Genomic DNA, 21,442 nt, shown 5'->3' on the forward strand with positions numbered 1-21,442 from the left:
TAAATCAGTCACTGTATTATCACAATAATGTCACCACAAAATGAGGGCCGAACAGTCCCCATTGACATCGACGGGGCTGTAGTGGAACGAGTCAAGAGTGTCAAGTTCCTTGGTGTCCACATCACCAACAAACTATCATGGTCCAAACACACCAAGACAGTCGTGACGAGGGCACGACAAAACCTTTTCCCCCTCAGGAGACTGAAAAGACTTGGCATGGGACCCCAGATTCTCAAAAAGTTCTACAGCTCGACTAACCTGTATCCCCGCTAGAGGTCGACCGATTATGAATTTTCAACGCCGATACCGATTATTGGAGGACCCAAAAAAAACGGTACCGATTTAAGCGGCCGATTATTTTTATTATTTTTTACTTTAAATTTTTTATTTTTTTTAATTATTTATTTGAAATAATGACAATTACAACAATACTGAATGAACACTTATTTTAACTTAATATAATACATCAATAAAATCAATTTAGCCTCAAATAAATAATGAAACATGTTCAATTTGGTTTAAATAATGCAAAAACAAAGTGTTGGAGAAGAAAGTAAAAGTGCAATATGTGCCATGTAAAAAAGCTAACATTTAAGTTCCTTGCTCAGAACATGAGAACATATGAAAGCTGGTGGTTCCTTTTAACATGAGTCTTCAATATTCCCAGGTAAGAAGTTTTAGGTTGTAGTTATTATAGGAATTATAGGACGATTTCTCTCTATACGATTTATATTTCATATACCTTTGACTATTGGATGTTCTTATAGGCACTTTAGTATTGCCAGTGTAACAGTATAGCTTCCGTCCCTCTCCTCGCTCCTACCTGGGCTCGAACCAGGCACACATCGACAACAGCCACCCTCGGAGCAGCGTTACCCATACAGAGCAAGGGGAACAACTACACCAAGTCTCAGAGCGAGTGACGTTTGAAACGCTATTATCGCGCACCCCGCTAAATAGCTAGCCATTTCACATCGGTTACACCAGCCGAATCTCGGGAGTTGATAGGCTTGAAGTCATAAACAGCACAATGCTTGAAGCATTGCAAAGAGCTGCTGGCAAACGCACGAAAGTACTGTTTGAACGAATGCTTACGAGCCTGCTGGTGCCTACCATCGCTCAGTCAGACTGCTCTATCAAATCATAGACTTAATTATAACATAATAACACACAGAAATACGAGCCTTTGGTCATTAAAATGGTCGAAACCGGAAACTATAATTTCAAAAACAAAACGTTTATTCTTTCAGTGAAATACGGAACCGTTCCGTATTTTATCTAACGGATGCCATCCCTAAGTCTAAATATTGCTGTTACATTGTACAACCTTCAATGTTATGTCATAATTATGTACAATTCTGGCAAATTAATTACGGCCTTTGTTAGGAATAAATGGACTTCACACAGTTCGCAATGAGCCAGGTGGCCCAAACTGCTGCATATAGCTTGACTGCTTGCACGGAACGCAAGAGAAGTGACACAATTTCACGATGTTTATGGTTAGGTACATTGGTGCAACGACAGTGCTTTTTTCGCAAATGCACTTGTTAAACCATCACCCGTTTGTCGAAGTAGGCTGTGATTCAATGAGAAATTAACAGGCACCACATCGATTATATGCAATGCAGGACACGCTAGATAAACTAGTAATATCATCAACCATGTGTAGTTAACTAGTGATTATGTTAAGATTGATTGTTTTTTATAAGATAAGTTTAATGCTAGCTAGCAACTTACCTTGGCTTCTTGCTGCCCTCGCGTAACAGGTAGTCAGCCTGCCACGCAGGCTCCTCGTGGAGTGCAATGTAAGGCAGGGGGTTAGAGCGTTGGACTAGTAACCGGAAGGTTGCAAAAACGAATCCCCGAGCTGACAAGGTAAAAATCTGTCGTTCTGCCCCTGAACAAGGCAGTTAACCCACCGTTCCTTGGCCGTCATTGAAAATAAGAATGTGTTTTTAACTGAGTTGCCTAGTTAAATAAAAATACAAAAATACATCTGCAAATCTGTGTCCAAAAATACAGATTACCGATTGTTATGAAAACTTGAAATCGGCCCTAATTAATCGGCCATTCCGATTAATCGGTCGACCTCTAATCCCCGCACATTGACTCTGTACTGATACCCCCTGTATATAGCCTTGTTATTGTTATTTTGTTGTGTCACTTTTTATTTTAGTTTATTTAGTAAATGTTTTCTTAACTCCTTGAACTGCATTGTTGGTTAAGGACTTGTAAGTTAGCCTTTCACGGCCTTTCACCTGTTGCATTCGGCGCATGTGACAAATACAATTTGATTTAATTTATAAGGATCCTCAGTGGCAGATGCACTGACTGGTCAAAGACAAACAAGCCATCATCCAACTGACCCAGAAAGACAAGTCATTTAGAATTATTAAGCTATTTTTTTGTTTGTCACTCCAATCGATTTCTGTTCCCTCCCTTCTCTCTCATAGTTTATATCGCTCCAAAAATATAGCTCTGGGAAGGATTTACTGCTAATGACTCCTCGCCTAGCTGCCAGCCTGTCGGCCTTCCGGCCTGTCTTCCTGACTGTCTGCCTCCCTGCATGTCTACCTGACCTACTGTCTGCCTACCTTCCTGCTTATCCTGCCTGCCTCTCCTTCCTTACTGCCTGTCTGCCTCTCCTGCCTGCCAGACTTCCATTAGCAGCAGATGAAAGCTAGTGGGGGGGCGGCACAGTGGTGCACACTGGGAAATTGTTTAAATACCGTAAAAAGGCCTCGCTCATTTACCCAGTCAGGGCTCTGGGAGTAGAGGAGAGGAGAGGCAAACCACCACAGTGATAATCCTGCCAGTAGCAGGTGGCTACGCTACATTAATGTCAGTGTTAAACAAAATTGCGTGTTTCAGCCCCATTTCGCTCTATTCTCAATCCGCTCTGTCTAATCTTGAAATGAGACGTTTGTCACCCATGGCCATGAAAATAGGCCCTCCGGTTCTTATTCAAAGTTGACCGGAGGAAGAGTAGGTGATGACTGGCTGGATGGAGAGAGTGTTTTTGCCAGGAAGAACCATGGATTCTCTCCCTCCCTCACTGACTCTGTCCCTTTCCTCATTTTCTCTCTTTCCCACCCCTTCCCCCCTTTCTCTCTCTCTCCATCCCTCCCTGACTCTGTCCCCTTCCCCCCTCTCTCTCTCTCTCTAGCTCCCTCTCTGTCAAGGCTGTCAGTAGTAGTAGAAGAAGGAGGGAGGGAGAGAGAGAGGAAGCCTCTTTTTTCCCTCTCCCCTTCTTCTTCTGAATTACCTGCTGGGTCCGAGCTCTTTTATGCCGTTGTTGTGACAGGTAATTTTATAAGGCTTGAAATTTGTACAAATCAGTTGTCATTCAGAGGCAGCTGTCAATGTGTCAAGCTGTCAGGGCCTGCTGTGAGAGAGCTGCCTGAGGGGCTGAGCAGAGGGGCCAACCGCCCTCAAAGAAAATGAGTTCAAACAGACCCAGAGAGAGAAAGAAAGCTCCTCTCTCTCCTCCTTTCATTCTGAGGGCCTCTCTGCCCCCGCGGAGCCGGCATCGATTTCTCTTGATGTTGAGCAACAGCGTGCCCAAAACGCCACACAGAGCCGTGTAGCGACCACCGCACCGCCGTGCCGATCCCTCAATCTGTAGACGCTGTCGTTTCGTTGTCTCTAAAATGGCTGGGAATGTGTAATCTCTCTGAGGCAAATGAATGATGTGGTTGTGTTTTTGTATGTTCTTGTAGCATGTCTCAGGTGGCTGGAGATGACTCTGACATGCAGTGAGTGAATGTGATGAGTTAACCGATCGTCCTGGGTCGTTATGTTACTGTGTGTTTTTCAGTGGGGGCCATGCATGCTATAGAGGCCTCCCTTCGGTCTTGTCACTGCCTCTGTCATCGTGTGTGTGTGTGTGTGTGTGTGTGTGTGTGTGTGTGTGTGTGTGTGTGTGTGTGTGTGTGTGTGTGTGTGTGTGTGTGTGTGTGTGTGTGTGTGTGTGTGACAGGCAGGCAGGCGTGCTGGGCTAGTGATTGGCATGATGTGTCGTCTCACTCAGAGGACACAGTGTGAAACACAGCACTGCTCCATCCTCTCTCTAGTATCTTCATCCTTTATGAGGGCAGGACAGGGACAGGTGCTGCAGCCAGTGTGTGAGTTGAAACAGAGACAGCGGCTGACAGAGAAGCTGTGTGATGCAGTGGTGTACACACTGTTATGGGGGATGACACAAATATTGTGGTATTTCTCAAATCCAGGAATTGTTATGACGCAATTAGTGTGTGTCATATTCACATATGTCAAAAGTACAGGGAATGAACTAGGATATTACTACCCTAGATTACTACCCTGTTGGTTTGCTAATCTCTGGATTGAGGTATGGGACAAAGTCTACCTAGTGATATGGCATTCTAGATTTAGCTGAAATATGGTATGATAAAATCTACTGTGTGTGTGTGTGTGTGTGTGTGTGTGTGTGTGTGTGTGTGTGTGTGTGTGTGTGTGTGTGCGTGCATGCGCTACTAAGCCGGAGAGGCTGAGTATGTTAATGATGGGTGTGTGATGACGTGAATGATGGGTGTGTGATGTGAATGACGGGTGTGTGACGTGAATGACGGGTGTGTGACGTGAATGACGGGTGTGTGACGACGTGAATGAGGGGTGTGTGACGACGTGAATGAGGGGTGTGTGACGACGTGAATGAGGGGTGTGTGACGACGTGAATGAGGGGTGTGTGACGACGTGAATGAGGGGTGTGTGACGACGTGAATGAGGGGTGTGTGACGACGTGAATGAGGGGTGTGTGACGACGTGAATGAGGGGTGTGTGATGACGTGAATGAGGGGTGTGTGACGTGAATGAGGGGTGTGTGACGTGAATGAGGGGTGTGTGACGGGAATGAGGGGTGTGTGACGGGAATGACGGGTGTGTGACGGGAATGACGGGTGTGTGACGGGAATGACGGGTGTGTGACGGGAATGACGGGTGTGTGAGGTGAATGACGGGTGTGTGACGTGAATGAGGGGTGTGTGACGTGAATGATGGGTGTGTGACGTGAATGATGGGTGTGTGACGTGAATGAGGGGTGTGTGACGTGAATGAGGGGTGTGTGACGTGAATTCTGTTTGAGATCTCACTAATTTAAAGGATGAGGGCTCTATTTCTTCACATAGCTCTCTACTCTCAAATAGCTCCACCCTGGTCACTTTCCAAATCTCCCTGCTGCACACACGCATGCACACACCCACACCGGGCTGGCTGCACTGTAATTAGTGTTTGGGGTGTGTGTATGTGACTAACTGATCCCTCTTCCCCACCTGACAGAGGGACCTCTGGTAGAGGCACAGGGGACAGACTGGGGAAGGTGACACTTGAATTCATCAAACATTTCCCTATGTCTGTTAGCAGATGGCAACTGTGGCGTCTCTGTGTGTGTACTGCTTTTCCTCTGGTCCGCAGAGAGAGGAGGAGCTAGTCTGCTGGGCTGAGTTTGTCTTGGAAAAGCGCAGCTGTTCAGAACATGACGGTTAACATTGGAGGGCCCATTACGGCCTGTAGAACATCCAGGGAAATGGGTTGAAAAAGGACAACGATGCTGGCTACTGTAGAATATTAACATGAACACACAATCATAGTAAACTTGATAAATAAAGTTGCCTGCGTGGTGTTTTCATCTGTCGTGTATGAAATGTATACAATTGGCTCCACATACAAGTGTGGAAAATGTGGATTGGAGTCTCACTTTTAGAGTAGCAGGAGGGTGTTAGAGTGTGTTTGTTAAGCGGGGGGTGGGGGGTGTGTGTGTGTGTGTGTGTGTGTGTGTGTGTGTGTGTATTGTTCTTCTAAGAGAAGTGTTAGCTTGGTGACCTCAATGAATCCTGCCACTCATTGACATGGTTTCTTTGAACCAACCCTTTTGTCTCGACTGACCTCAACATGGCTTTTCCTTGTTAAACATGACATGTTAGGGCTTCAAAGGGCCGGCTTTGGTTTGCCCTGTTCTATGGTTGTCCTCAGATCCCATTCACTTGCAAATGATTTGTTAATTGTTTGGGAACTTATTTGCACTTGTTATGCAAGCTGTTTGGAAATGATGGATGTCTTACAGCTTTTTGAAGTCTTGACATTTAGATTTTTTGTTGTTGTTGTCAGCATAGGTTTTTTTTAATGTTCTTTTATATTTTGAGACAATTTTATGCTTTTATTTAATATCTCTCTCCCATGTAAAATAAGTCATGTTTCTTAAACGTAACACATTGTATTAGCTTGGCTATTGTCATGAGTTATCGTTCCAGGTACGCTAGCACAAGAACATCTTGCCGTTGTAGTGAACTGTTAGTTCCTGTTCTCCGTAACCTTAAATAAAGGTTACATTCTCCCTTTACGCAGCCAAACTCCAAGATGGCGCTTTCAAAACAGGCCTATTAAATCAAAGACAGCGTGATTACCATAGTAAGTGTTTTATTGGCTTAAAAACACAATGCGCTGATAGACATTTTTAAAGAGTCCAATGTGGGGAACAAATCAAAATGCCTTAACTTCATGGATGTGTTTTATTTCCGTACTTCTTTCTGCATTTATAAATCCACCGAGGGCTGCCGGCAGACACCAATACAACGTAGCGGGAGTGTGTTCCAGTGTTCTGACGTTCATGTTTTTACTCCCTGTTTCTTCTCAAGGTTTGTTTCTTCTGTTTTGGGGTAACTAGCATATGCAGTTTTTAATAGTGAATTAATTAGCAGCCTCCCTCCTGTTAAATCAGGCATGTAAACCCAAAACATGAACACAACAACTAATTATAATCAAAGGGATCTGGGAGAGATAATGGGCCTCCTTCACTCCCAAACAACGCTGGCTGTAATTGGTCATAAATAAACCCACACTGGCTTTGTGTTAGTTGTACATTTTAAACAGCTGAATGCTTCAATTAAGCACAAATTCACCAGTGTTGTGTTAAAGGGAAGGGTGTGTGTGTGTGTGTGTGTGTGTGTGTGTGTGTGTGTGTGGGAGGGTGCTGGGTAGACCTCCTGACATAATGGATATGATCTGGTGCTCCCTCCCACCTCTGTTCCGAATCAGACCTTGTTATTTGCCTGCCTGGTGCGTGAGAAGGGGAGATATTTTTTACACAGTGTAATATTATAGTGACTCATAAATACATGTTACCCCTTCAGTACCAAAAGTTTTCATTAAAGGGGGCCTGAGTTTAGTTATTGACACCGTGGGTTGCCTATGCAGGGAAAGGCCTGTAAAACTTATCAGTGCACTTTTCCTCACCTAATAAATCATGTTAACAGGGTGAGCCATATGGCTGATAAGACCTTGGAAATATGGCTTCAGCATGCGAACAGAGTCGAGTTGCCTGGAATCAGGGAGCGTCACAGAGTTCTCTCTCTACTCCCCCTCTCACTCGCCTCTTCTCTCTCAGAATATCTCCCAGCTATTTTACACGCCATTTTCTTGTTCACCTTATCACCTCTGTCACTTATTTCCCCTACCAGAAGAAAGAGAAGCAATTCCTGTATGTAAAGGACTGGCGAGGGAGCAGATAAGGCTTCTAACTTTTCTCTTTCTGTCTCCCTCTCGCCCTTTCTTTCTTTCTACCTTTCTTTCTTTCTACCTTTCGCCCATTCTACCTTTCTTTCTACCTTTCTACATGTCTACCTTTCTGCCGTTCTTTCTTTCTACCGTTCTTTCTACTTTTCGACCTTTCTTTCTACCTTTCTTTCTTTCTTTCTACCTTTTTAATTTTCTTCCTTTCTACCTTCCTTTCTTTCTTTGTACCTTTTTTCTACTTTTCTACCTTTCTACCTTTCTACCCTTCTTTCTTCTTTTCTACGTTTCTTTTTTCTACCTTTCTCAATTTATACCTTTCTTTCGTTCTACCTTTCTACCTATCTTTCTACCTTTCTACATTTATTTTTACATTTCTACATTTCTTTCTACCTTTATTTCTACCTTTTATTGTACCTTTCTACTTTTCTACCATTATACCTTCTTTCTTTATACCTTTCTACATTTCTACCTTTCTTTCTACTTTTCTACCTTTATTTCTACATTTTTCTTATTTTCTACCTTTCTTCCTTTCTACCTTTCTGTCTTCCTTTCTTTCTACCTTTCTTCCTTTCTACATTTATTCCTTTCTCAATTTATTCCTTTGTCTTTCTACCTTTCTTTCTACATTTATTTTCTTCTATTTTTTTCCTTTCTACTTTTCTAACTTTCTACCTTTCTAACTTTATTTCTACCTTTCTTTCAACCTTCCTCAATTTATACCTTTCGTTCTACATTTCTTTCTACTTTTCTACTTTTCTACCTTTCTACCTTTCTTTCTTTGTTTTAACCCTCCTTTCTACATGTCTTTCTTTCTTCCTTTCTACATTTCTTCTCTTCCTTTCTACCTTTTTCAATGTATACCTTTCTTTCTACCTTTCTACCTTTCTTTCTACCTTTTTTCTACCTTTCTACTTGTCTACCATTATACCTTCTTTCTTTATACCTTTCTAACTGTCTTCCTTTCTTTATACCTTTCTTCCTTTCTACCTTTCTACCTTTTTTCTTTCTTTGTTTCTACCCTTCTTTCTACATTTCTTCCTTTCTCAATTTATACCTTTTTCTTTCTACCTTTCTTTCTACATGTATTTTCTTCTATTTTCCTTCCTTTCTACTTTTCTAACTTTCTACCTTTCTTTCTAACTTTATTTCTACCTTTCTTTCAACCTTTCTCAATTTATACCTTTTTGTCTACCTTTCTTTCAACCTTTCTTTTTCTTTTTACATTTCCTTCTTTCTTCCTTTCTACATTTCTTTCTTTCTTCCTTTCTACATTCCTTCCTTTCCTTCTACCTTTCTACCTTTCTCAATGTATACCTTTCTTTCTACTTTTCTACCTTTCTTTCTACCTTTCAACCTTTCTTTCTACCTTTCTACATTTCATTCAACCTTTCTACCTTTCTTTCTACCTTTTTTCTACCGTTCTACTTGTCTATCATTATACCTTCTTTCTTCCTTTCTTTATACCTTTCTTCCTTTCTAGCTTTCTACCTTTCTTTATTTCTACTTTTTTTCTACTTTCTACCTTTCTTTCTGTCTTTCTACCTTTCTACCTTTCTTTCTTCATTTCTACCTTTCTACCTTCCTTTCTTTGTTTCTACCTTTGTCTTTATTTCTACCTTTCTACCTTTCTTTCTTTCTACAACTTTCTTTCTTTCTTTCTTTCTTTCTTTCCACCTTTCTACCTTTCTATCTTTCTCAATTTAAACCTTTCTTTCAACCTTTCTACCATTATACCTTTCTTTCTACCTTTACTTCTTTCTACCTTTCTTCCTTTCTTTCTTTGTACCTTTCTTTCTACCGTTCTTTCTTCCTTTTTTTCTTTCTACCTTTCTTTCTTTCTACCTTTCTTTCTACCTTTCTACCTGTCTTTCTTTCTTTCTTCCTTTCTACCTTTCTTTGTCTTTATTTGTACCTTTCTTTCTTTCTTTCTTTCTACCTTTCTACCTTTCTACCAGAGACAGAGCGGGTCTTGGGAAGTGCCTTTCCTGATGGGAGAGAGAGGATGATGTATGTAGCGTCTGTGTCCCTGCGCTCCTCTGGCCCTCAGTCATTAATCATAGCCATTAGCTTTTCTCAATGCAGCCCTGTCCTGTCTTCCTGCCTCTACCTTACACACACACACACACACACACACACACACACACACACACACACACACACACACACACACACACACACACACACACACACACCTCTACCCTGGCCTATCTTCTATTGTCTCCCGTCTCCCCCACACACCCAGAGAGGTCCTAAGACTTCTGGCTCACTGTAACCAGGAAAGCTGGGCTGGGGTTTCTCTCTAGAGGAGAGACAGCCATTGGATATTAGCTGATGAAACTGGTGATTTGTCACTCACTGCTAAGAAGAGGGAATTATAGTGGGTGGTGGTGGTGGGTTATTGAGTGGCTTTAAGGTGCAATTGATCATTGATATAGATTTTTACTGATACTTTCCCTCTGTGCCTTGGTGGGTATTTTACACCAGCTGTAGAATTGAATATAGCTGTGTGTTTGTTAGAATATGGTGTGGGTAGTCTTGTTACAGATATTTGTATTTGTGAAGATGACTGTACTAATTTGTTTACATATCAAATAGTGGAAGGTGGAGGGAACTATTCTTATCAAGAAAAAACAACAAATGAACCCAGAATGGCTGGATCCTATGACTGGACTAGACTGGACTGGATCCTATAACTGGACTGGACTAAGCTAGACTGGAGTGCAATAGTCTGAATTTTGCTGTATTGAAATACTATTCTCCTGCAGTAGATTGGGGTGTAGCATAGTGAAGTACCCTGCACCAGACTGGAGAGAATAAGACTAGGCTGACATGGGTCTGACCTGGGCTGGACTGTCTCTACTCTGTGAGTTAATGAGAATAAACAGCTGGCTAAGCCTCCAGTAGTGATATACTGTAGATGTATGGCCAATGGGGTCCCTGTCCCCTCTCCTGACATCCTGTCCTGCTAGCCCCAAACTAGGCCTGACACTCAGCCTCTAGTCCCACTCACCTCACACAAGCACGCATGCATGCACACACACACACACACACACACACACACACACACACACACACACACACACACACACACACACACACACACACACACACGCAAGCAGACACACACATGGCTAACCGTGAACACATAAATACATCATACATACACAATTAAATTATTTCAGGCTATTATTGCAGACCAGCAGACATTTTTCCAATCCATACTGAACTGTATTGATTTAGTGGACTGTTGGAACACCAGGGATATTTCATGTACTCCTCTGGTCTACTATAATGGGATAGATCCAAGTGTGTGTATATACTGAGGAGACAGATTTGTGGCGTCGCTCCTCTTCCTCTTGTTTCTCTGTCTTGCATTAAGGACCCTGGTCAATTAGCGTGGGACGCCTTTAGCCATTAGCGGTGCCACTGAATGTGCTTTTACGACTACATGAAAAATGCATTGGTTCTCTGGTATTGGGAGAGACTTAGGGGCAGTTCGACGTGAACACACACACACAGTACGACTGTGTGTGGTGTGGGAGGGGGGGGGTCTTCTGTTAAAAATTGGCCTTTGTTATAGTGAAGTGCCATGATTAAACTCTTACCTTTGACCCACAATAATAATGATGGAATTATGTTTTTCCCTCTTTAGAATTGACTAAATGATCATGTGAAATAGTCACAAAGTTTTGTTTTGGGGGGGGTCATGAAATGTATGGTGATATTCTAAATCTATAATAGCTTACTCGACACTAGTCTACATCACCTTTCCAGGTATTTGAACAATTCATTACAAATAAAATCATGTAATTGTTACCATGGGTATTATAAAATAAAGCATTTTTATTCTATATAACACATTCAGTGTGTCATTCAGTCTAATATATAACACATTACTACTACACAATGTTCCACTGGACGTAATAGCCTTCTCCCCCTGTTAATCCAGGGCTCCTGTCATGATGTCATAGTCTCTTAGCATACCTCTAATAACTGTAATACCTCCAATACCTCTCATACCTTTCAAACCTCCAATACCTTTCATACCTCTCATACCTTTCAAACCTCTCATACCTCTAATACCTCTGCCTCTAATACCTCTCATACCTCTACCTTTAATATCTCTACCTCTCACACCTCTCATACCTCTACCTCCAATACCTCTAATACATCTCATACCTCAATTACTTCTACCTCTAATACATATCATACCTCTAATACCTCTGCCTCCAATAACCTGTCATTTCTCTAACTCTAATACCTCTACCTCTCATACTTCTCATATCTCCAATAGCTCTAATACCTCTCATACCTCTCTACCTCTCATACCTCCAATATTTTTGATACCTCTACCTATCATACCTCTACTTCTAATACCTCTACCTCTCATACCACTAATACCTCTCATACCTCTCATACCTCTAATACCTCTCATGCCTCTCATACCTCTAATACCTTTACCTCTAATACATCTACCTCTAATACCTCTTTTACTTCTAATACCTCTAATACACCTGCCTCCAATATCTCTCATACCTCTACCTCCTCTACCTGTAATACCTACAATACCTCTAATACTTCTCATACCTCCAATACCTCTCATACCGCCACCTTTAATACCTCTACCTCATACATTTGCCTCAATACCTGTCATACGTCTAATACCTCCTTCTCCCAAACCTCTCATACCTCTCATACCTCTACCTCTCTGCCCCTACCTCAAATACCTCTCATACCTCTCATATCTCCAATACCTCCAATAACTTTACCTTTCATATCTCCAATACCGCTAATACCTCCAATACCTCTACCTCTCATGCTTCCAATATCTTTAATACTTCTACTCTAATACATCTACCTCTAATACCTCTCAAACCTCTAAAACCTCTACTTCCAATACCTCTCATTCATCCAATATCTTTAATACCTCTACCTCGAATACATCTACCTCTAATACCTCCAATTCCTCATATACATCTCATATACATCTCATCTCATACCTCACATATCTCTAAAACCTCTAATACCTCTAATACCTCCCATACCTCTACCTCCCATACCTCTCATTCCTCCAATATCTTTAATACCTCTACCCTGAATACATCTACCTCCAATACCTCTCATACCTCTAATACCTCTCATACCTCTAATACCTCTCATACCTCTAATACCTCTCATATCTCCACTACCTCTAATACCTCTCATACCTCTACCTCTAATACATTTACCTCTAATGCCTCTAATACACCTGCCTCCAATACCTCTCATACCTCCAATATCTTTAATACCTCTCATACCCCTACCTATCATACCTCTCATACCTCTAATACCGCTACCTCTAATACATCTACCTCTGATGCTTCTAATACACCTGCCTCCAATACCTCTCATACCTCTACCTCTCATACCTCTACCTCTAACATCTCTCATACTCATAATTCCTCTCATACATCTCATACCTCTAATAACGTTACCTCCAATACCTCTACATCTAATACCTCTCATACCTCTAATACTTATCTTACCTCTAATATCTCTCATACCTCTCATACCTCTAATACATCCACCTCTCATACATTCAATATCTTGAATACATCTACCTCTAATACATCTACCTCTCATACCTCTAATACCTCTACCTCTAATACCGCTCATATCTCTAATACCTATACCTCTAATACTTCTACCTCTAATACATCTACCTCTAATACCGCTCATATCTCTAATACCTATACCTCTAATACTTCTACCTCGAATACATCTACCTCTCATACCTCTAATACATCTACCTCTAATGCCTCTAATACACCTGCCTCCAGTACCTCTCATACCTCTACCTCTAATATCTCATACCTCTACCTCTAATACCTCTCATACTTCTCATACCTCACATCCTTCTCATACCTCTAATACCTCTCATACCTCTTCCTCTAATTCCTCTCATACCTCTCATACCTCTTCCTCTAATTCCTCTCATACCTCACATCCCTCTCATACCTCTACCTCTAATACCCCTCATACCTCTAATACCCCTCATACCTCTAATACCTCTCATACCTCTTCCTTTAATACCTTTCATACCTTTTCTAGTAACTCTCATACGTCTAATACCCCTCATACCTCCAATACATGTCATACCTATACCTCTCATACTTCTCATACCCCTACCTCCCATACCTCTTATACCTCCCATACCTCTCATACCTCCAATACCTCTACCTCTAATCGCTTTCATACCGCTCATACCTCCAATACATCTACCTCCGATACCTCTCATACGTTCAATACGTCTCATACATCCAATACCTCTGCCTCTCATACCTCTAATATCTTTAATACCTCTACCTCTAATACATCTATATCTAATACCTCTCATACCTCCAATACCTCTCATACTTCTCATACCTCATCCTTTAATACCTCTCATACCTCTTCCAGTAGCTCTTATACCTCTCATACGTCTAATACCTCTCATACCTCCAATACATGCCATACCTATACCTCTCATACTTCTCATACCTCTACCTCTCATACCTCTAATACCTCTACCTCTGATACCTCTACCTCTCATACCTCTCATACCTCCAATACCTCTCATACCTCCCATTCCTCCAATACTGCTACTTCTAATACCTCTCGTACCTCTAGTACATCTTGTACCTCTAGTGCATCTCGTACCTCTCATACCTCTCATACCTCCAATACCTCTACCTCTAATCCCTCTCGTACTTCTCATACATCCAATACGTCTCATACCTCCAATACCTCTCATACATCCAATACCTCTATCTCTCATACCTCTAATATATTTAATACCTCTACCTCTAATACATCTATCCGTAATACCTCTCCTACCTCCAATACCTCTAATACCTCTCATAACTCTAGTACCTCTCATACACCTGTCATGCCTCTAATACCTCTACCTCTAATACCTCTCATACCTCCAATACCTCTACCTCCAGTACATCTAATACCTCCCGTACCTCCAGTACCTCTCATACCTCTCATACATCTCATACATCCAATACCTCTCACACCTCCAATACCTCTCATACGCTCTAATGATATACGTCATCTCATCATATGTTATGGCATGTTGCCTATTTTAAATGCAGTGAGTGAAGGTAGGAGCTGATGCAGGTGTCCCGGTTAAGGCGTCAGCATACTTCAGTTTGGCTGGCAGCGTTAAAGCGTCAGCATGCTTCATTTCGGATAATAGAAATAGAAGGGATTTATGCTGGAGAGGTTTGTACTACTGCCTGGCACTCAACTAAAAGACAAACAAACTCAGGTATTTAACAAATTGAATTTGTTACCCAAAAGCCTATATTAGCATGAGCAGCGCCATTGAGGACTGATACTTTATGATCTCTATAGGTCTCTATGGCTGAGGTGCCTGCAATTAAAGGGACAGTTAACTAAAAAAAATCTAAGAAAAATGAGAGCCTTTTCTACACTGTACCTCTAACTCTCATTCCTCTCGTACCTCTAATACCTCTAATTCCCCATGTAGGTGAGTCATGGCAGTGCCTGTCACCCGCTCTGTCACCCGCTCTAGTCCTACAGCCATATGTCTCGTTGAAATTAAATGTGCATTAAAACCTCTCACCCCCCTTTATTTTCTGAAGGCTCTGCCACCATAATGAGTGTGAACTGAGTGCTCACTCAGAGACAGGCGGCTCAGATCACATGGGTGTTAGCTACAGTTAGTCGACTGTAGAGGGCTCGTCGCATGTGATTTGCTTAACCTGTCAAAGGCCGGCGATTGATTAAATTTCACCTTGGAGAACTGTTAATTAATAACATTATGGATGTGACAGGCCTTTATTAAGGGCCCGGGATATGAGATGTCTGTAGAAGTGTGGTGTGTGTGTGTGGACGTGTGTAACTATACTTGTGGGGACCAGAATTCCCCCAGTACCTCTACCTTTGTAAGGGGTTTATAATTAGGCTTAGGTTTAGGCGCTAGTGTTGGGTTTAGGGTTAATGTTAGGGTTAGGTTTATGGAAAATAGGATTTTGAATAGGACTGAATTGTGTGTCCCCACAAGGTTAGTTATACAAGACTGTGTGTGTGTGTTCAACCTCAACTAGTCTATTTGGGGCTCTGGCCTTATACAGCACTAGTCTGGATCAAGGTTACCTCTAGAGCACATATATGTATGCACAACCACCAGACCCTTTTCTGTTAATGTGGATCGCCCATATGTCCAGTAGTGTGTGTGTGTGTGTGTGCTTGCGTGTGTACTACGTATGTGCCTGGCTGTGTGTGTGTCTGGCCCGACACTGCCAGCTGCATCTCGTCTCCTCTGTCTCTGTCCTGAACTCTGTTTTACAATCTATCTGTAATGAATTCATAATTACGTTGATCCTTTTATGATATGGACTTGACTAAGAACTGGACCTGAAACAGAGCATATTTCACCATGCAGTTACCACCACAGATTGCTCTGGGCTTTGGCCCCTCTGTCGTCTGACACTATAGGACGGCGCCAAATGGAAGCAGAGATGAGGAATAGTAACTCTGTGTGACGCTAGGGGACAGGGGTTGTAGGGGACGACAATGCAGGGTCTATGTTTAATGAAAGGAGAGTGTGTGTGTGTGTGTGTGTGTGTGTGTGTGTGTGTGTGTGTGTGTGTGTGTGTGTGTGATGAATAACAAATAGGGTGAGATCCTGTGTGTGTGTGTTTTAATTGCCCCAGTCCATATTGTTTTGCTCTTGTCTGTCTCTTTAATCTGTCTTCGTGTTCCTCCCCAGAGGGACTGGGACACAGCGTTATGTTGGCAGCATGCTTCTCTTCCAGGCCCAGAGAGAGAGAGAGTGTGTGTTGTCTTCTAGCCCCGTTCTTTCTCCGCATCATTAGACCCCAGTGACAGAATACACCAGAACACAACACCACCACATCCTCCGTCACGTTGCCATGTCCACCATTATTTCCAACCAAGTCTCCCTATTCATAGAAATGTAATACTGTACAGTATATTGGCCCGTCGGCCCAATCTGGCAACAGTCTCCCATAGTCAAGATGTATTTTTCCGAATCATGTTTGAACTCCTCCAGAGTAACAGCCTGCGGAGTGGGAGTGAAGGAGGTTTGTTGAGATGGAAAACCTTCTGATTGTGATCACTCATCAGGCTGACGTACCAGAGGTCTCCACGGCCAAACGTTCCAAATGTAACATTGCTAGAATTACACACACACACACACACACACACACACACACACACACACACACACACACACACACACACACACACACACACACACACACACACACAAACGGCTCATTCCAAGGGCCCCAGCAGTAGATTGTATTGTTGCCAACAGCCATTACCCAGCAGAAACAACTTCACCATGTTTAAATGACCACTGGTGCTCAGAGCATATCGTATATCCTGGATAATTTATTAGATTATGACGCTAGGTTGTGAATGGATGGAATGAGACAGATATTTAAATAAAACCATGTACTGCAGATGATCAGGATTATGGCTACGTATGTATTTGTCCAATGGAAGACGTTTTCTAATAGTAGTAGTTATGTCTTATATGATGAATATCTATCATTTATTACTGTGGTTAGACCTTAGTGTCTGTTTTAGAAGAATAGATTTGAATACATGTAATACAGTAGCCAAACAGTACCACTGGAGTACTGGCTGACCCTTCCATACAGTACCACTGGAGTACTGGCTGACTCTTCCATACAGTACCACTGTAGTACTGGCTCACCCTCCCATACGGTACCACTGGAGTACTGGCTCACCCTTCCATACAGTACCACTGTAGTACTGGCTCACCCTTCCATACAGTACCACTGTAGTACTGGCTGACCCTTCCATACAGTACCACTGGAGTACTGGCTGACTCTTCCATACAGTACCACTGTAGTACTGGCTCACCCTTCCATACAGTACCACTGTAGTACTGGCTCACCCTCCCATACGGTACCACTGGAGTACTGGCTCACCCTTCCATACAGTACCACTGTAGTACTGGCTCACCCTTCCATACAGTACCACTGTAGTTCTGGCTCACCCTTCCATACAGTACCACTGTAGTACTGGCTCACCCTTCCATACAGTACCACTGTAGTACTGGCTCACCCTCCTATACAGTACCACTGTAGTACTGGCTGACCCTTCCATACAGTACCACTGTAGTACTGGCTCACCCTCCCATACGGTACCACTGGAGTACTGGCTCACCCTTCCATACAGTACCACTGTAGTACTGGCTCACCCTTCCATACAGTACCACTGTAGTACTGGCTCACCCTCCTATACAGTACCACTGTAGTACTGGCTCACCCTTCCATACAGTACCACTGTAGTACTGGCTGACCCTTCCATACAGTACCACTGTAGTTCTGGCTCACCCTTCCATACAGTACCACTGTAGTTCTGGCTCACCCTTCCATACAGTACCACTGTAGTACTGGCTCACCCTTCCATACAGTACCACTGTAGTACTGGCTCACCCTTCCATACAGTACCACTGTAGTACTGGCTCACCCTTCCATACAGTACCACTGTAGTACTGGCTGATCCTTCCATACAGTACCACTGTAGTACTGGCTCACCCTTCCATACAGTACCGCTGTAGTACTGGCTCACCCTTCCATACAGTACCACTGTAGTACTGGCTCACCCTTCCATACAGTTCCACTGTAGTACTGGCTCACCCTTCCATACAGTACCACTGTAGTTCTGGCTCACCCTTCCATATACTGTAGTACTGGCTCACCCTTCCATACAGTACCACTGTAGTACTGGCTCACCCTCCCATACAGTACCACTGTAGTACTGGCTCACCCTTCCATACAGTACCACTGTAGTACTGGCTCACCCTTCCATACAGTACCACTGTAGTTCTTGCTCACCCTTCCATACAGTACCACTGCAGTACTGGCTCGCCCTTCCATACAGTACCACTGTAGTACTGGCTCACCCTTCCATACAGTACCACTGTAGTACTGGCTCACCCTTCCATACAGTACCACTGTAGTACTGGCTCACCCTTCCATACAGTACCACTGTAGTTCTGGCTCACCCTTCCATACAGTACCACTGTAGTACTGGCTCACCCTCCCATACAGTACCACTGTAGTACTGGCTCACCCTTCCATACAGTACCACTGTAGTACTGGCTCACCCTTCCATACAGTACCACTGTAGTACTGGCTCACCCTTCCATACATTACCACTGTAGTACTGGCTCACCCTCCTATACAGTACCACTGTAGTACTGGCTCACCCTTCCATACAGTACCACTGTAGTACTGGCTTACCCTTCAAGGTAAAAGTACCTATTGTTGTATAACTAATAGCTCAAGTACAGATGTAGGATTTTTATTTGATCACCCTGTTGCAGGATAACTTTCCTGTAATGCAGGACATGTAAAACGTGTAGTTTATTTGAGGTTTAAAAAGGCTTCTGAAGTTTGTAATTATCACTTTGAAATTTCAGGCTTGATTTCCCCTTGTGAATAATGTATCAACCCCTACAAAAATGTCCATTAATGTCCACATAATAATTCACATTTCCTCTTGATGCAGGATCATTTCCCTGCTGAAGCAAACTGGCTCAAATTAAGATCCTATATCTGTACATAATGACAGGCTTATAGGAGTTATACTAAAATATAGTATCCCTCATATCCCGGCATTGAAGATGCAGCCATTCTAGGTAACGAATAACATTAAGTTGTTTTACAGTTCATTCAAGGGCACACTAACGGCACTGTACTTTTTCACGCACCGCATGCTCAATGCTTATTACTTTCAATTGGTTTCACTAAATCACAGTCCTTTTGTATAGGACACTCGAGAGTCTTACACATTGTCCTGTTGCATATCTTTGAGCCAAACACACTCTTTTATGATTTTATGAAAGAGGGAAATACCCATGTGTAGTAGATCTGGCTGCTATTGAGACTAACTTCTGGAACTAATATACGTGTGTGTGTGTGTGCGTGTGTGCGTGTGTGCGTGCGTGGGCGTGCGTGCGTGGGCGTGCGTGCGTGGGCGTGCGTGCACATCCCCTGCTCTCACTCTGACTGGGTGAGGACACACAGGGGTAAGATAACATGTTACTCTGATGTAGCTAATACATGCATGTTATTTCCATGCCAATGTTTGTCATAGTGGAGTAAATGAGGTTGTACACATTTCATGTATTGAACCAGATGGAGTTTTCTCTTTTAGTGTCTTTGGTCTAGCATATGTAAGCCCTTTTAATAACTGCAGACCTGGGACAAAATAGTATTTAGTTTTCTTTCAGACACTTTAGCTCTGTATGATTCAGCCCCCATGCCATGACATCTAAATCAAGCACACCTAAAGCAATCTAAGTAGAAACATTAGATTTTTTGACCCGTGTCTGGATATAATGTACCTAATCTGTCGTGGACAGACGCACAACATAGGATGGTATTGTAGCGTCTGTCAAGACTGCGATGCGAAGTCTAACGAGGAACGCCGATTTGTTTCATCACTGATCATTTGGACAAATCCTGATTTCCCAGGTATTCACATCTTTCACATTTCAGAAGGGGAGATGTGGCCCAGAGACCTGACTGAAACATCTGTTTACGGGATGGAGACTTGACTAATCTCGTTACTACCTTTTTTCATACATCTCTTCCCAGAACCTTATCGTGCATCTGATGCAATTACGTAGTATTTTAGTTTCGGGTGTCTGAGATTAGTATATGCATCTGTAGTAGATCCTCTATGTGAGACCAGGTAGTTGGAGATCGGCTCCAATGAGCAGCTAAGACTGTAAGGTGAGGCAGACTGCTGTGTCCTGTAATAGACTGTAAGGTGAGGCAGACTGCTGTGTCCTGTAATAGACTGTAAGGTGAGGCAGACTGCTGTGTCCTGTAATAGACTGTAAGGTGAGGCAGACTGCTGTGTCCTGTAATAGACTGTAAGGTGAGGCAGACTGCTGTGTCCTGTAATAGACTGTAAGGTGAGGCAGACTGCTGTGTCCTGTAATAGACTGTAAGGTGAGGCAGACTGCTGTGTCCTGTAATAGACTATAAGGTGAGGCAGACTGCTGTGTCCTGTAATAGACTGTACGGTGAGGCAGACTGCTGTGTCCTGTAATAGACTGTAAGGTGAGGCAGACTGCTGTGTCCTGTAATAGACTGTAAGGTGAGGCAGACTGCTGTGTCCTGTAATGGACTGTGTTTCATATTGAATTTAGATCCTCTAACAAACCTTCCTACAGAGTAATTTGTCTAAATGAGTACTAGTCATTATCACACACACACACACACACACACACACACACACACACACACACACACACACACACACACACACACACACACACAGCTGTCCATGCTCTCCTCAAGGCTTCAGGTCTTATTGGTCTACAGATCCCACAACAAATAGGTGGCCTGTGACAGAAATAAGGTGTAAGAAGTCAATACTTTTTTCCCCTCCCTCCCTCCCTCCCTCCCTCCCTCCCTCCCTCCCTCCCTCCCTCCCTCCCTCCCTCCCTCCCTCCCTCCCTCCCTCCCTCCCTCCCTCCCAATACAAGACTATGCATAATGTGCTGCTCCTGCATGCTGGCCAGCCCTCTCCTCTCCTATACATCACAACCCTAATCTCAGACCTGTCCAGGTGTGTGTGAGAAGGAAAAGAAAGCGAGAGGAGAGTAGAGAAAGCAAATGAGAGAGAGAGAGAGAGAGAGAGAGAGAGAGAGAGAGAGAGAGGAGAGAGAGAGAGAGAGAGAGAGAGAGAGAGAGAGAGAGAGAGAGAGAGAGAGAGAGAGAGAGAGAGAACACTGTAGAGTGAAGCTCTGTAGCAGCGATGGGGTAAGATTGGCCTGGGCTTGATTAATGGTCCTGTGAGGGTGAGAGAGTCCCGGCCCAGGCAGTGGGGTCCATCCCTGTGGCATGTG

At 43.1% G+C, this 21,442-nt stretch overlaps 2 protein-coding genes across 2 annotated transcripts in view; both read left to right on the forward strand.

Annotated features, from left to right (window-relative positions):
- The window catches only part of lrmda (leucine rich melanocyte differentiation associated), a 439,367-nt gene that overhangs the window by 68,514 nt on the left and 349,411 nt on the right, over positions 1-21,442 (forward strand). The window lies entirely within an intron of this gene.
- LOC145861735 (uncharacterized) lies at positions 12,190-13,413 on the forward strand (the record flags this gene model as incomplete). Its single annotated transcript, XM_082964879.1, has 1 exon — positions 12,190-13,413. A coding segment is annotated over one exon (1,203 nt), but the record flags the coding sequence as incomplete, so codon positions are not given.

This window comes from Salmo salar, chromosome 18, assembly GCF_965601325.2.
Source record: "Salmo salar chromosome 18, fSalSal1, whole genome shotgun sequence".
Classification (NCBI taxonomy): Eukaryota; Metazoa; Chordata; class Actinopteri; order Salmoniformes; family Salmonidae; genus Salmo; species Salmo salar.